Raw genomic sequence first — 17,832 nt, 5'->3', positions numbered from 1 at the left:
GAATAAAAGATATAAAGATCTGGTACTTTCAAGGCAGGAAATGTCCCCTCCACGTTCCACAGGCTGCCAAACTGTACCTTCCATAATAAATGCTCTTTTCCTAATTTGGTGTATGGTCAGRACTGCATTTTTCAGTAATGATTGTGACATGCAAAGGACATGATTCAGCAAGATCCTAAAGCATGTGCCTTGCTCTTAGCATGTTTGCATTCTCGTTGATTCGAACGGGGCTGCTAAGCATCTAAGGCAAGTACTTGCCTATCTAAAGCTAAGAATAAGTTTCAAACACTTGAATTGGAGGCTGATAAAAGGTAAGTAGCATGTTTGTTTATAAATTGGTTTTGTTGTCATTTTCAGGGGAAAAAATGAAACAAAGCAGGCTTCTTTTTAGGTTTACTAGGTGTTTCCTAGAAATGACTGCTTTAGGATAATGGAAACCAAATGATCATTTTTCCACATTCTCCTGGACTTTATCAACCACAAGCACAGTGGTGAGCGGAGAGAGGAAAGCCTCCTATCCCGTTGTCTGAACAGGACTTCATATTCCCTATTGGACATCAGCTTAAATTTTTCTAACTGCTTAGAGAACTGCCAGATAAAAGGTTTCTTTGTATCAAAGGGAATGTATGTGTTTTGAGTGTATGAGTAAAAAAGATTATTTCATTCATGCAGCAGTTGCTCAGTTTCTAAGTACTTCAGTAACCATTCCCACCCGTGTAGCTTGTGGATGCTTTGTAGTGCTTCAGATTGAATTTCATTAAGTCTTAACTAACACATCTCGACAAAGTAGTACTGCTATGGGTATCTCAAAATTACTATGCTAACTTCCAAATGTTGCTTCTACTGTCAGTATTTTTTTCTGTCTTTTTTTTTTTTGGCATACAGCAATGTAGAAATAAGTTCTCTAAAAATGCTCTAGCAGTCAGCTTTTTTTTTTTTTTTTTTTTTAAGATATTACTTGTGAATTTGACATAGGCATTATTTACCTTCAAGATGATATAAAGATGGAATCATAATTCACACATGCTTGGAAATGTAAATTTTGTAGTATGTAAAGTTGCTAAACTTTAACTCCTGAAAATAATGTCAAGCTTAAGCAAGTGAAGTTCATTGAGAAGAAGCTATTTTTATTAGGCATTAACTTCAGTCACATGGTAAGAAATATGACAGTGTGTGGCACTATGTAAGCATTGAATATGAAAACTTTAAGTTGCCCCTTCCTGTATGGTACTGAAGTAAAACTGTTACAAAACCTAATTCTGGGAAGATTATTCCTCATCAGTATCTCAGGGACAGTATACATACATGTTCTGTGACCTCTACATCACTGGGACATGGTTTTCTGTGATGATACGTAGTAACAGTCAGTGGTTAGGAACTTCACTACCTACTCATTGCTCTCACTGTATGTCTTTGAAGACAGACAGATAACTTATGTTCTACATTTGAGACCTTATCAGCAACAGATTTATTGCCAGTTTCTCTATTCTGTCTCTTTTCAGTTACAATTCCACCTTAGCAAATGCTGTTGCAGAAGAACCATCAGCAGTGATTTAAGTGTTTTAACAACTGTTTCTTCTCAAAAAAGCTTAAATGACCATATGGTAAAATTCTAATAAGACATTTTTCTACAGCTGCATTGGTAATAGCAATGGGAGGAACTGGAGAAACAATTACTCTAGAGGGGGAAGTCTACTTTAGAGCGTCCCTCAGACTGGCTGTATATGGACCTGTAGCTTCCAAGGCAGTGGTCTACTGAGAACCTGGCTGTCCGTATCTTGCGTGCATCTTGCCACCAACACAGACAACCAGTGTCTTTTTTTTTCTTTTTTCCCCAGGCATAGTTAAAGAGAGACCGTTTTGAAAAGCTTTTGAAAAGCAAAACAAAACCCATGTAAGTCTCTCTGAGGCTTTTGAGATACATGATAAAAAAGGGATGAGGCTGTATGACCGTCCTCTCCCATGCAATTAAGCATAAGTTACTGAAGCAAGTCTGTAGTAACTTACACTGACTCTACTTTCCACTGTTTAAAACTTCATAGACAGTCAGTCCCTACAGAGGTATTCAAAATAGATAGCCAGTAGCTTATGGATACCTTGGCTTCCTGATGCCGCCTGCCCCTCATAGAGGAACTGCATGAGTGAGTTTGTCATTTCCATTTGTATGACAGAAGTGGAAGAAATGGGGAAGTTAACTCCAGCTGCCTAGTAAAGTCTAGCTTTAGAAGACCTACATTTCTATTACTCAGCTAGAYCTAGGTTATATATAATGACTGCTAATAATCAAATTCATGGTTAAAAATTTGCAGGGATTGACACTAAGGATACTACCTTCGTTTTCTTACTTTCTTTATTTTACCCATTTATTTTTTTCAAATAATTTTGCAGGAGAATGTTAAACATAAGGGACTATCATTAAAACTTTTTCTTCTATTTGAGAAGAGGGTGTAAAACAAGATTCTGAGCATGCAGAGAGATTACATTAAAGTCAATATTTTCTCTTCAGCAAGGTGGGTCAGTTTTGGAATCAATTCAGTTTGTTTTCATAAGTATAAGGCTTTAGTGTGATTTTCAGTTTACTCCACCCAGCCAGCTAACACAGCTTTGTTTAATGTTTTGAAGCCCGTATGGCTCCAGCAGATAATATCCTTTATTTATTGATACAGAGCTGTTCTGTGGATGTGACTGTAAGTTCTTAGTGCTCAGCGATCTTAGCCCAGCTATGTGCTGAAGCAAGCAGCTGACTGGCCCTTCCCTCCCATTATAGCCTTTTTACTGTGTTGTGCCCCCAAAAAATCTTACAAACCCGTAAGATTTGTTAAAACTTTCGTTCTGCTTACTTGTTGTTATAACAATGAAAGGCTTGAGAGGAAATGGCGTGGCAGAGCAGGATAAACTGCACAAGTAACAATCATAGAATGCAGTATATAGTCTAGGTCATATCCTTTGGTACAAAGGTATGTTCTATAACTAGATAACTAGTGTTTTTGCATACAGAAAAGATACCACAAGAAAACAGGCGTTTTCAACAGGCAGGAAGGAAGGGAAAAAACAAATATACAAACCCAAATCCACAAGAGAAGCAGGTTGTGACACACTGGCCTTACTTTCTAATATTTTCCATTCTGAATCTTGTCCCAGCCCTGCCACCAACAAATCTTGTGCRTCTCAGATCCAGTGGAAGGAACTTTGGCTACTTTAGATACTAGGACTGGCAAATTTTCTTTTAAAGAAAGAACCACAAATCAGAGTCATTTAATAAAATAAGGTTAGCCCAGAAAGTGGGCTAGTAATTAGATAAACTGTAGGTAAACTGTGCTAGTAATTGCTAGCTTTGCAAAATTAACTAGAAGTCTACAAGATATACTGGCTTCTTTCCATAAGGCAGGAAAAAGCTTTGTGTGGAACAAATACGTCAGCTCTTGGTGCAGCATTACACCCTTTTGCTTATGCCCTTTGATGTTTGCAACTTTAAGTCTAGATCTAATGACAAAGGTTTCAGGCTTTTTTCACTGAAAATGTCAGCCTGTTTTTTTTTTAAAAAAAAAAAGAAAAAAAAAATGTCTAACCTTTTCCTTCAAAGATTCTAACTCAAAAACTTCTGAAAGAAAGATCTTTAAAATCTGTGTCATCTTTTGGCATAATCAAAAGAAAAAAGAAAAAGACTACTGTTTAAATTCATTTCTTATTAATTTAAACTAGTAGCGGATATAAATCCAGTGTGATTGACACCAGTAATTTTGCGTGAAAACCTACACATATGCCCATGCATGAATGCTTTTACAGGGGCTATGTGTATGTTTTCATAGGCAGAAAGGTGTAAGAACTGTTCATTAAAAAAGTATCAAATACATTTTCCCTTTTTGTCCTGTCTTACAAGTAAAAAGCGTTCAACCAATACTTCTTATTGGTGAAAAGCCATCCAAATCTACTTTGAATTATCATTGGAATTTATACAGCTAAAACCAATTAGAACTTAGTAAGCAAATTTGCTAAGGAAAAGGTAGAACAGCGTCACCTAGTTTAACAGGAGTGTGAGAAAAGCATGTATAATCTCTACTGAAAGTGCTGTTTTTATATAGTCTCTTGGAGTAGCTAAATCCAGGCTTTAAATTCACTGCAGACAAGACAAATAGTTTTGAGGCAGTGTAATTCCCAAGAACAAATCATTGCCCATTTCCAAGCAGGAGTTTTAATCGCAGAATCATGAAGTGTTTGTAGTGATGCTTAAACTCACCTGAACACCTTCACTTAGAACCCTTCCAGAACCAATTTTTTTAGGCTTCAGTACCCTCTCTGTGTCCTCTTATATAATGAGAGAATGAGGATATACCAATCTACTATAATTGATAGTAAAAGTAGAAGTAAAACTGTACAGTTGAATTAAACACACGTGCTTCTATCATATATCAGTAAGCTCAAAGAAGGAGAGAGAGTGGTTAATGGACCATATTTTGAGATCCACATTAGGAAATTACATAATGAGGAAGGAAGATGGTTTCTATATGGTTCCCTGATATTTCACTTCAGCAGTTCTTGTTGGTGTATTTCTGAGCAAAACCTCCTGTAGTAAAGCTTTCTTACTCTTGGGGAATTTGCTAAAATCTCAGTGCTTGGCAATTGAGTGTTGATAAGAACTGTGCCAGGGTAACCATGTTGCTCCATCTCCTCAAGCATTTAGTATCTCCATGAAACTCTTTGGCAAAGGTCATTGTCAAATAAGAAATAATACTTCTGACTTTAACTCTACTTGGCAGAAGGAATGAAAGGCTACTACAGAAGCTAGAAAAACATGTGACTTGTAAAAACACAAAACTAGGTCTGTTGGCACTTGGACTACCCTAATTTCTGATGAAATCTCTGAGGCAAAGCTTATAGGCTCTAACGATTCTGAATAGAGAAGGAAGTTCATTTTTGGGCTATCATCTCAGCTTTTTCGTGAACAATCAGTATTTCAAAAGTAAGAAAAGGAAGTTGGGCACTTCAGCCAAAAAGTTCTATTTGCTAGAGGTTAGTACTTTTAGGGCTACAAGAATTCGTTTTGGCAGTGAATTACAATATTTTGCTCCCACCTATTTAGCAGAAACTGTCAATACCTTCAACTACTAGCTTCCTAAACAAATTTCTCTTGGTTAAAATCTTTTTCAACCTTATTGTTTCTTAATCCCACCAAAAGTTACAAGATTCTTCCTCCTATTCACAGTTGGATGCRGTATCAGGATATAAAAAGTAAACCCCAATGCAGTATTAATAACTGAATATAAGAAGAAGCTAATTCTAAATTTTCCTTCTTTTAATAGAGAGTAAAAAATTGCTTCTGGATGAGCTACGTGTGTGTGTGTTTGTGTATATATCTATGTACATACATATACATAAACACGTATATATTATGTGTGTTAATCTCAACCTTGTATTGTTCACATGCAATTAGACTGTTACAAAGGGAGAACAGTAGCTGAATTCAGTGTGTGAGATCTCTCAAATTCAGTCCAATTGCATGTTTTCTCTTCAGCCCTGCGTCTCACCTTTGTAGCACAACATTGTACCCTGTCTTTTCCTTTATCACCTTCTGTGCCAGACAGAGCTAGCTGACCTAAGCTGTAGTTGGCTGACCAAATGCATCAGATCCAGGAGGTACTGGAAAGGGAAAGGGACTGTAGCACTGCACTGTAGCTGGAGAAGTGTCTCTAGACAGCACACCATCTTGAGAGGAGTCCTGCTAGAAGCACCTTCTGCTTTTGCAGCGTTGTACTGCARACCCTTCCACATTACTTGATAGGATATATATCCATCCTGTGACCCAATGTGTGAGTATGTACCTGGCAGGCAGTGTTACTCAACAAGTAGAGGCTTGTAAGAAGAAAGGAGGGAAAAAAGACTTCTGTTCCAAGAGCATAGCAACATGTCGTTCTGGTCAATGCTTGAATGCTGAAAACTTTCTCAAACAGCATCTCATAATCATTTTTAAGAGTACCAAAAACTTGAACTGAGCAGCGGTTCTCAAATTTTTGGACCGTATGATTTGTAGTCCAGTGTTTGATATGGGAAGATACKTGGAAGAATGGAGGGGGAAAAGGATGTAGCTTTTCCCCTTGAAATAAATACTAAGGAATGGAAAAGGTTTTAGTGGGGAGGGAGTAGAAATTAGAAAGTCTGTCACAAGGAATGTCTATCATACGTGAAACTGGCAAAAAGGGAAGTAACTGGAAAAGCTTGGTGAAGACTCTGTATTGCATACCAAAAGACTGGTGTAACACACAAAGCTGATGTGGTCTTAGGTCCAGAACTGATTCAGATAGGTCTATGTGTCTTTCTCTACCTGAATCTGTTGCATTACCTGCATTATAATGAATATTCRTTGGAAAATCTTCTTAGTTGGGAGAAGGTACTCTGGTTTTCTTCTGCACTATGACCTGAGTTTTATGATTACTTACATTTAATGGATATCGACATTCTTTTGGTCTATGTTTTTAGTATTTTAAACACTTACTGTATTTTAGGGATATGTTACCAAGCAAAAATTCTCTCAATTACTTTGGGAGGCTAATAGGGGTGGATAACAGTAGAATAAGGTTTGCATTCAAACAGGATTACAGATAGGACTGGGCTCTGGTTCTGGCTGGAGTTGAGGTGGTGCAGGTGTGAGCCATACGATTTAGCAAAGGGGCATGTTTAGAGAGGATTAGGTTCGTTAGGTAATAATGAGAATCTCAAAGAAAAAAAAAATGYGTGCTTCCTTTAAAAAGGGAAGGGGAAAATTGCTTATACCTGAGGCCTGGTATGGAAACATTGGGTATTTTTTGAGAAACTATGATGAAAACCACATGCAAACTTCTCATAGACTTTAAATCTTTTTAAATCTGAAATGTTCTTACAACTGCATTTCAATGTTTGACTTTTTATAAATAGACATTACAAATATTACAAATTAAGCTCGTTTCTTTAAAAAATATTTGATGCAAAGAACTCCTTTATGTTATAGGTTTTATGTTATGACCCAAAATGTCTGTTAATCCTCAGTAGCGTTCTAGTGAACTTATAATTTCTTATATAAAGTGCTAACGTTCCCTTTTTTTGAGTTGGACAGCTGTAACACTTTGTCTAGTAATCAAATATAATGTGATTAGAGATTYCATCTCAAATAGAAGTTATATTTAGCATCTGGATAAACAAGATGTACTTTTATTTTACTCYATAATTTTCTGGAGTTCACTCAGGCATAATATGTACCTCATTCTCAGAGAGGAATATACAGGAAACCCAAACTGTATCTGCAAAATACCTTTTTCTGCATGTTTTCAGGAGTTCAAAAAAGAATTATTTTCCGTTCTTAAAATAAACCGCAGACGCCAGCACGCCGCCCGCGGGCTAAGGTGCCCGGCTATCGGGCAGAGGCACCTTGCTGCTTCTCGCTGCCGCAGCTGCCCCGCGCCCAGGGCGCCGCGCAGCCGGCTCGCGCCCGCCCGAGGGGGCCCGGGGCCTGCGCCCCCGCCGCCTNCCCCCGCCGCCTGCGCCCGCCGTAGGGGCCGCCTCGGCCCCGAAGGGCCCGCGCCGCCTCGCCGCGGTGGTCGCGCCGTGGCCCGCATCACGGCGGGCTGCGCCACCGTCTTCCGCTCAACCAGGTGGCGCAGGCAACGCGGCTGCCCACGGCGGGGCCCGGCCCGGCCCGGCCGCGCTGCCTCCCGCCGCCCCGATCGCTTGAGTGATGAGCGCAAGCGGCCGCGGGGGTGGGGGAGTGCTACGCCATTTTCGTAGGCCCTGGTGGGGCCGGGGGGAGGGGAGGGGAGGAAATGGCTGCGCATTGGGTAGAGCGGGCTGCGGGGACGCCCGGGTAGTGCGATCCGTACGGTGCGTAGCAGGCGAGTGTGAGGCGCGCTCCGTGGCTGGGCGTAAGCGTGGTTGGTGAATAGCGTATCGGCGGCGGCAGGAGCTGGAGGAGGAGGAGGAGGCGCCGCGGCGGTTTGGTACCGAGCGGAGAGGGAGATGCACACGGCACTCGAGTGAGGTAGCTATAAAACCCCATTTGTTTACATTCCCTCCCCCACAACCGGCCGGCGCCGCGGTGAGGGTGGCGGACGGCCCCGGGCTGGCGGCGGGGCGGGAGGGGTCGCGGAAGCGGCGAAGGAGCCGGCGGCGGCCGGTGGTAACGGACACCTCCTCCTGCGGGATGCGGAGCGGCGCGGCTGCCTCGTCACGTGGCGGGCGCGGGACGGGGGGCGCGGGGGGCGGCCGTTGGGGGGCGGCTGTGCCCGGTGCCGCTGCGAGGCCAGGCCCTGGCCCTGGCGCATCCCCCTTTCTTCCTCCTCCTGCTCTTGAGGCGACCATGCGGCAGGTAAAATCCTCCCTGCCTCCTAACGGGGGGACTAGACGGGCGGCGGCGGGGCTGTAACGGCCCTCGCCGCTGCGGGCGGGGAGAGAAGGGGGAAGCGGCGGGAAGGGGCGACTGGTTGRGGGGCGGGGGGCGCCCCCGGGCTCCCGCTGCGCCCGGCGAGCGGGCAAGGCCTGTGCTTGGGGCGGCGGATCCCCTCGCCGCGGGAAGGGCGTCCCGGGGGGCTTCGGTCGCCCCCCAAGTCGCCCTAGGGCGTAGTGATCGGTCTTCCGCTTCCCTCGTACGGCCTTGCTGCCTTTCTCACTTGGATCTGGGAATGCCCCGCGGCGGCGGTGCCGGCTCTTTGTGGCCACGTGGAGGCCCCGCGTTGAGGTACGAGGTGCCATCCCTTCCCCTTCCGCAGAGGCTGCGCGCAAGTGGTGCGCGCGGCAGCGGTAAGGGCCCCTCTGCGTGTTAGGCCGCCTTTGGGCAGCAGCGACATTAAATCTTGCTTGGCCTGACGTGCCTAGGTAGCCTTACAGCTCCAGAAACTGCCCTCAGACCGCAACCTGCATGTAACCCTCAATAATCTAAGGTAGCATCCGGGTAGATCAAGAGATTTTTGTTGCGGATGTAGTATAATGTACACAGAAACCCTCTGGTCGCGAGCAGGGGTTTACAGGCTGCAGACATCTAAAGACTTGCTTGGGGGAAAAAATGAACAAAAGGAATAACATTAACTTTTCTCGCTTATTTTTTGTGCTTAAGCTGCTTGGAAACAGTGTATACATGTGCTGAAACTTCAGAATAAAATTATTCTTTGAAATCTTTGATTGTCTTTTCATTGGGAGGGAGCTTCTGTAGAAACTTTTGTGTCTATTATTTCTTAAACTTGTGCCTCTGTGATATATCCTAGGCACTTTCTGAATTACAAATAATTCTAATTTCTGTCACTGTAAGCACTTTGTGTGTAAGTAACAACCATCAGTTTTGTGTTAAGACAGCATGTCATACCCTATTACTGAGGGGACCTGGGATACCTGAAACCTGATGCAGCATTGAGAAATTACGCACTGGAAGGCATGGTCAGCTTTCGGAAGTGTGGAAGTGATTGCTCTCTGATTAACGAAAGTAGTTACTGGGGAGTGTTCCAACTGGGGAGTGTTCCAACGGGTATGTTTTAGAGTTCCTTTGGATTGTAACAGTTAAAGTAACTTTAGATTTTAAAATGGGAAAACCTGTTTTTGTACCAAAAAAAAGTATTATACTTTACAAAGGAAGTTTATTCTATTTTAAAGGGAATACACTTTTTAAACTAAAGAATGTGCTTTCATTGGATGAATTAAGGAGAAGGTACTCATTGTGGACTAGTGAGGCATGCTGCTCTAATTTCAAAACAGTTATTAATGATTACTTCTTAGGTTGATATTTTGCACAGTATAAGAAAGTTCTGTGAAAAAGTTCTGTGGTTCCTGATAATGGTCAAAACCAATGTGATTAAACTTTTCTAACTATCTTTGTTCTAAAATAAATGTTTATTAATAAAATAGCTTCTTCTAGTGTTTTCTGCAGTGATTCTTCTTCAAACTGCTTTCAACACTTTCATATGTTTTTGAGGGAAAAAAATGCAGGCGTGTACTCTATTTGGAAAAGAGGCTAGAGCCTGTATATAGAGTAGGAATAAGTTGTATATATTTTACGAGATTAATTGTGGTGGTTCTATAGGGGAATATGCTCTAGTGTCCACCAAAGATAGATGAAGAAGGATTGTACACAGTTGCTTATCTGGAATATTAATAAATCCATAAAATGAAACTCTGTAAAGTATTTGGCCATGTTTATCAACTACTGTTGTTTGCAGAGCATTGAAACATCAGAAACTTAAAATATTACAGCTCTTCTTAAAAAAGGAAGCAGATTGTTACCAAGTGGGTTTCACAATTACAGTTAAAAGTTATCTAAAGGTATACAATGCATAAAAAATGAAAAGTGAAACTCTCAGTGAAACACTGTATTTCTGCCTATTGAAAAAATTTATCTGAAAAATTGAAGTGTTTTCATGTAAGTCTTTCTGTACTTTCAAGGCTGGATTAAATAGAATAAATCAGATAGTCTGTAGTAAGTATCCACCTAAAATGTGCAAAAGAAAAAAGTTACAGTTTTAAAAATGGTGCAAATGCAGTCACAGTCTTAGCTATATTTGTTTCTCCCTCTAAATAAAAAAAATCTAGTGAAAATAAATCATCTTGGTAATTTAGGAATATTCTGGAAATTTTACTTTCGGTTAAAGCATGGATCCTGATAACAATCTACTATAATGCTGAGAAATACTCATTTTTAACTAGCAGTCCTGAACCAAGATTTATGTGACTTACATACATATACATCTCCTAGAACAATACAATATCCATTTTCCAGAATTATATCTTGAAAATTCTTCCAGCCAGAGAATATTGAGTACTTACGGTATTTAGGCCTTAATATATTAATAAAGTATTCCCTTTAAATTTTTACTATGAAGCCTCGTTAAAGCTATTTACRTATGTTTTTATGTAGTTCAATTTGCACAAATAAGATAAAGGTATACACATGGGGAAAAAAAAGATGAATGCATTCAGACTGCCATAGACTTCCTTTGTAGTTCTTTACTAAACAAGCAACTGTAATTTAGATATTTCTGTACTTGCTGCAGTATAACTTGGATAGCTGATATGAATAGGAGCACATCTAGTATAGTTTTACAGAAACTATGTTACAGTTTTACAGAAATTAAAACTTTCTTTTAATGGTATGATGAATATCTAAGTCAGTCTGGATTTGGAAACAGTTGTCTTTTTTTGTCAAATGGAATACTTGCTGAATTCAAATTACAGAAGTTGCTTAGAAGTGAAGCTCCATTTGCATTTTTTGTAAGTTAAAATTTAGGCCTTAACTGTGGCGAAATCAAGTGGAGGGATCATTGCATCTTTAAAAATACGTTACAGAATCAGTGGTGGGCAAACATAGTACACATAGGAACAATGGAAAACATTGGCGTCAGAACAAGAAAACCGTTGCTCATTACGTTTCTTACACAGTTTGACTCTCAGACAATTGTCAGAACATTTGCTAGCACTTCTTAAAACATGTTTTCAGAATTATCAGTTGACCATGTCCTGTTTTTTTTGTTTAATCCTAGGAGACAGTTTCAAAGAAGGAAAGATAAATCGCTGTACTGCTGTTTTCTTTGTATAGGTACGCTTTTCACAGGATTAAACTTCAGGGACAGAGGGTTCTGTGAGTTTAAGAATTCATGCCCTATTGGGAGCAACTTCTGTTCTCTGGGAGTCCAACTTAATTTAGAGCAAACATTTAAAATACAATTCTAGTGTATGAAGAATATTCATCATTGGGAGTGGGCTGCTGCAGTTATCTTAAATGAGAATAGTATTTTTAGCTTGCTGATAGAGGCCTGAAGCAAGACCTGATGTGGAAAGACTTCAGATCATTTTTAYAAATTTCATAGCTAGGTCATTTGTAAATTGCAGCTGAGGTACTATTTTAAAATACACCTAAAAAGTATAATGAGGAAATGTGTTCCAATTAAGTTAAGCTACAAAAAAGAGCAAGTGTTTTTCTTGGTATCAAGAACTGATCAAAATGCTGAAAACAATGTCTGGCCTACATTATAGTCTTCTAAAAGAAAAAAGGAAAGAAGATAAGTGCTTTGTCAGTCCACTTATTAAGAATGTTCTGTGTGCTGAAACAGCATCAGTGCTGTTTCTCTCGGATTTTTGGTGTAATGCAAGTCAGAGGAAAAAGGAGGAAATAGAAAAATAATTGTTCCATGTCATTTGTGTTTTTTACCTCTTGTGATAATTCAAACCACCTACAAGTTTTAATACTCGAAAGCTGGAGGCCAGCATGAAGGGCCAGGGAGACAGTGGGGTTTTTTTTTGTCTGTCTCAAAAGCTTATGGGAAGGAGGAGGGTTGAAATTACATGACGAGTGTTGTAGAGAAACAGGGTTCATTATAYTGGAAATGTTTTCGTCTTCTAGGTATTACATTGTGCTGCTTCATCTTCCATCTTTCCATTTCTGACTTCTGTCTCACTGCAGAGGAGGAATGACTCAGCTGTTGTCTTTTTTTCTCTCAGCTGCTGATAACCTACGAGAGCTTTATTCTTCTCTGACTATGACTGTTTTAGCTTTCCTATAGCTTGCTTGTTGCTTTCCGGAGCGGTAGGATGAGAGTGAAGAGACTGTTAGCTTTACTAATRCGAAATTAGACTGCTTCTAAAATCGATGAACCTGTTAGAACCTATTTATACTGAGTTGCCTATTGGAAGGTCTGAATATAGATATTGTATGTTACCACTGCTGTGTGAAAAACAGGAACAAAGTGAGAAATATTTTTGAATGTATTTTGAGCATCAGCAAAGTGAAGCTTGCAAGCTGTGGACCAATCTACTTCTGTTTGTTAGAAATTCTTGGCTGTTGTAAAAACAAATAAATAAAGTAATAAAAAAGTAACAAAATGAGCATGCCGGGTTTCGAAGAACAGTTCTGAGAGAAATCTTGATTTCATTTATGAGGAACGGATCTGTGATCTTATGAWGAAGTTTGCTATAGAAAATTTCCCCATTTTTTTCTGTGTTGATAATCACATCTTCTCAGTATTAAATAAAGTATCAATTATGTACAAAACGTAGAATGTTAACTAGAGACTAATTAGAGTTGTATAGCTTCTGAACTGTTAAAGTGCAGAAAACTGATTCCTTAGGCATTCAATTCAGTCCTTAAGTTGCGTAGAGACTTCAGTAGTCACTGATACAAGGTGGTTAAATCAATTGATCTAGAATTGAGATAAAGTCTGCATAATACTAGAAGTTAATGAATAACTATGATCCTGTCTAAATAAACTCATTAAGCAATTGAAGTTCTGTTTAAAAAAAAAAAAATCATATGGTTAGACTTTTTTAAAAAAGGTTAAATGCCCATGTAAGATGAAAAGTACTTCTGATTAAATATATAAGAAGGAGTTTTTATGGAAGGCTGCTGGATTTGAATAGTATTTTGTAAAGATACATCTCAGCAGTGATGTACACTAAATTTTCGTTCACTGTTTCTGCATKTAGGTTATAAACACTTTAGAAATAGTTTCCAATCACTGTCACTAGTAAAGGCTGCTATAAAAAAACATGAAGTCCAGATAGGTGATATCATATGATACATGTGTAAAGATACATACATCTGTGTTACCTGACTTGTGCCACATTCATAAACTGATCTTTGTGCATTTTTATTATAGCTGGATTTTTATTACACTGTATTGTGATGGTTATTAAATGGATTAAAATAATGCTTTTAATTCTGAAGGATAACTAGAAATGATAATTGATTTACAGCTGGTGACTGCGTATCTATAAATAGTCTTTCCTTTATCCAAGGTAATTACTGTTGATGGTGTGCAGCCGTATCCAAGTTGGACAGTCAAAGCTAAAGCAAAACAAAGGAAAAGTGTAGGTAATCTCCTTTAAAGTATTCTTTAGTAACTTCTACTCAGTGTGATTATTCGTGTGATTTTTTTTTTTTTTTTGGTGTTTTGGTCTTTGCTAATACTGATTTGCCTTTTAAATACGCTTTTTAAATGAGACTGAGTAGCAGGATGAATTCCAGAATGACTGTTCCTAAGGATGTTCACAGTAGCAACTATATGTTACTTTTGCAACTGAATGTTAGATTTAACTCATGTTGCAGAATAACTGCAACATTGCACAGCCAGGTATTTCCTGTAAGGAGGAGCGGCAAGCAAGTATGCATCTAAGTCAGATTAAAGTTTATTGTGCAGTATATGCACTGATTTATTCATACCGTATACAGAGCAGTCCAGAAGAGCCTCCTTAAATAGTCAGGTGGATTATTGGCCTGTAAATTTTTAACTGATGATTATGTTAATTCTGAATGCTCTACATAACTTCTGTAATGCATTCCTGTAAAGAAAGACCACTTTTTATCAGGGCTGCGCTACTTCGATAAGTGCTCCCAATCCATGAAATGCAAGCTATGTCATTTTGGCCGTGTTTATCAAGTAGTTGYGGAGTATAGAAGCATTGTGTTTATTGCTGGCCTCACAGTCTGTCTGTAGAAAACAGCACCTCTGCCTAAAAGTACAGTTCTAAATACTAGCTTATGTTAAAACTTAAGAAATATGCTGTTTGGCTGCAGTCCCAATAATGTGATAGCCTTGCATTGTTGTATTTTAATACTAAAAATTATTTCCATTTATTTAATGTCTGTTATGATACTTAAGCAATATAGACTTGCAGTCATTACTCTTCTGGAGGGCATATGAGGCTTTTATCTAGCAGAGACATTGTATTACATTAACAGTGCTTTGATTGTCCAGCTCTCAGCACTTAGGTACCTTCTACTTCCATTAACTACAGTAAATACACAATAGTTACAGTATGAACTGTATATAGTTTAGCTTTTTATTATAATATGCCCATAGCTAAGTTTTTGATGTTTGTAATATAGTCTAGACTTGCATTTTATTTGCTTGTTATCAAACTGCCTAAATTGCCTTTCATGCTAAAACTTCTTGCCATTAAAATAGTTCAGGTTACTTTGTATAAAAAGTTAGTGTCTCTGTACTGCAGGTAAAAGATTGAGTTATGTAAAGTGTATACGTAGTCTAGATTTATGCATCCATATGTTAAAGAGTAAAATGCAGAGTCCTAGCAGAGCTTCATTTGTAGTGGCTTTGGGCAAAACTTCTTATGCTAGTTTTGCTAATCATGTGTGTGCAGCCGTAGGGAGAAGCATGTGAAGAGGGTTTTGTGCTGACTCTTAGAAGGATGTGTTAGAGTAAGATGCTTTAATATGAATGCAGAAACAATAGTAAATTATTATTACACACTATCCTGTTTGTACCAGACTTTATGGTTCAAATTAGTTGCTGTAAACTGGTAGTGAACAGCTGTAGCTAAACTTTGTAAAAATATCACTGTCTTTGAAGAGTATACTTTGTCTCCTTGCATTCCACATAGAAATCACTGGTTTGTCAGTGCTCATATGCTTCTAATGAAGACATATTATTACAGTCCTTCTTAATCTTTGATACATAAGAACACATCTCATAGTATAATTGCTTTACAGTTTAAACGAGGAACCTATTTATGAAAAGGTAGTGGTTTGATTTTTTTTATGGCTTTTTGTTAATTGGACTGGGGACAAATCAAATTTGCATCTTGGAGTAAGAGAATGTGCTGCTATTGGGTTCTTGAAGTAGTAATAAAATTGGAAAAATACTAACTGTTACTTTTTTAGGGAAATTTCTAACAAATTCATGTTTTGGAATTTACTGTGTCACTGTTGCTTTATTGCCAACTATAAATTAAGAATATGAACTTGAAATTACCTTCCAAGACAAGTGCTGCTCACATTTCATAACTAGAGTATTCTCAAAAGGTGAGAGGAGTACAATGTTCTTCAAATTTAAACTATGAAAAGATGTTAAACTTTTGGCTTGATTTTGGTTTATATTTTACCGAATGTGTCATACAGTAGCTCCAAGCAGTGACTGAATAGTAGTGAAATACTACAACGATGTTCTGCTGTTTTCTTGTCTGTGCAAATTTTTTTTTTAATTTTCTTGACAAAATGTGGCAATTCTGCTTCACAGTCTTATCACCAGCAGTATACGTTTTAAACCTTAAATTTAYGTTATCAAGGTTTAAGCTGAACACTAGAAAAAGCAGATCGTTTAATGGGAAATTTTTGAACAGTGAATTTAGTTTACCAGACAGGATAAGAATGTTAGGTATTTTTGCCTATTTGTTGTCCTTTGCATTGAGGATACAGTTATGTTTGCTAAAGATAAGATACATTGCTAACCTTATAAAATTACTAAAAGTAGTATTTCAACTTTAATTATTCTGGACATCAGGCTAGGAGACAATTGGAGATCTGTCAAGGTCTCCAATATCTCTCAGGGACTGTGGTACAGCAGTAACYAGCTGTGAATGCCAAATGTAGGTTTTGGTGCCAGATAGACAAGATGCGCATTGAAGTAGTTTGACTTCTTAACCCAGCAATTAGGTAGCCTTTTAGGAGATGACATTTTGTTTTAGTGACTAGTTATCTTAACAACCTGTAGAAATTTCTATGATGAGGATCTTAAGATTCACAAGAAACTGTTAAGCATTTTTTTCTGCATAGAAATAAGAAAAATAAAGTCTCAGACTTTTTAACAATGCACACAAGAAGTGTTCAGGTATCTTCAGCTGCTGTTAACTATATAGTCAAAGGCTTGTCTGCTTTCAGGATTAAACTCTCAAATTGCTTTTGTTTAATGTTATTTTTAACTATTTTAGGTGCTTACTATTCAATGAAACATATTTGGAGGTATAGATGGATTGTAACCATATTGATTCTTGACCAGCTCTTCTGGTAGGTTTTAATTTCGCTGACATTCATCAGTTTGATAGACTTCAATTTGTTTACCTTGTGGTTTAAACTGACTTTTCCCACAAGTCTATTTTGTTCTCTTAATTAGTTAAATATGTAGTCCGAAATGCAGTAGTTTTAAGTGGCTTGATTTTGCAGGAAAGATGTTCAGTTCTGATCACATATTGTGCTTACCTTGGATAGCTTTATTATGATCAAAGTCAAGTATATTGTGTCTATATAGTGCTCAGCAGACTGGAAGAGGCTGATCTGCCGTCAGTTACAGTAGCAAAAGGAGAGGGAGGGAGAATTTTTTAACAGAAAAAAATGTTGATTCCACTATACACAGAATAATAAACGCTTTGTTGCAGAAAATCATGTTTCTTTTCTGAGAACCTTAAATATTTTTGAAGTTGAACCGATGGAATAAAGGTCACAACCTACCCATGACCATTGAAATTTAGAGCTAGAGTCCAGTTTTCATTCTTTTCAGCTCATCAGTGGCAAAGAGCATAATAAAACATCTTTCTTGGAGAAATCTGATAACCTGTGGTTTCAGTGGTAGGATGCCAAACCATTTCTGTCCTTCACACAGAGAAAAATTGAAGATTTTTTTTTTATGCCACCCTTTGCAGAATATACCTCTTGATTAGTCAGATAGTCTTGTTCTTCTAAAATACTTAATCTGTTTTGCAATACACTTCCTGATCACTTGTGTTAAAGAGACAGCAAGTAGCTCTTTTTGCTTCTTGTACCTTATTATGACTATAGAAATGAGAATTCTTAATTTTTTAAAGAATTAATACTGGCAAAATCACAACAATTATGTTCACTTTTTTTCATCCATCATTATTAACTAGATTTGTCCAGTTTCAGATGATTGGGAGAATGATTGAAGTAGTGGAGTCCTGATAAAAAGTGGTCTTTCTTTTTGCAGGAATGGGTTATAGAAATTGCATAAAGCCTTGAGAAGTAATGTAATCATGTAAATTGAAGAAAGTCCTCAAACCAAAAAAATAAAAAAAGTTAAAGCTACATTTTCATTCAGCAGTTTCAAAATTGAGTCTCTGTGAAGTTGTTTTAATGCTGTGTTA

At 38.4% G+C, this 17,832-nt stretch overlaps 1 protein-coding gene across 11 annotated transcripts in view; it reads left to right on the top strand.

Annotated features, from left to right (window-relative positions):
- The first annotated feature begins 210 nt into the window (after window positions 1–210).
- SLC39A10 (solute carrier family 39 member 10) overlaps window positions 211–17,832 on the top strand; it is a 49,800-nt gene continuing 32,178 nt past the window's right edge. For 3 of the 11 annotated variants that reach the window (XM_085299507.1, XM_085299498.1, XM_085299499.1), the window contains exons 1-2: window positions 8,222–8,332; window positions 13,738–13,809. In XM_085299507.1, coding sequence (XP_085155633.1) covers window positions 8,324–8,332; window positions 13,738–13,809 — 81 coding nt within the window. In that variant the 5' untranslated portion in view covers window positions 8,222–8,323. Of the gene's footprint in view, window positions 312–7,914; window positions 8,006–8,221; window positions 8,333–9,440; window positions 9,482–13,737; window positions 13,814–16,665; window positions 16,742–17,832 lie in introns of those variants that run through there. The other 8 variants (XM_085299508.1, XM_085299509.1, XM_085299502.1 and 5 more) reach the window with 8 other exon arrangements.

Source organism: Rhea americana, unplaced genomic scaffold (assembly GCF_003343005.1).
Source record: "Rhea americana isolate MKP2758 unplaced genomic scaffold, rheAme1 scaffold_15, whole genome shotgun sequence".
Classification (NCBI taxonomy): domain Eukaryota; kingdom Metazoa; phylum Chordata; class Aves; order Rheiformes; family Rheidae; genus Rhea; species Rhea americana.
Note: the sequence above shows the minus strand (reverse complement) of the source record. Positions and strands in the feature narration are given on the sequence as shown.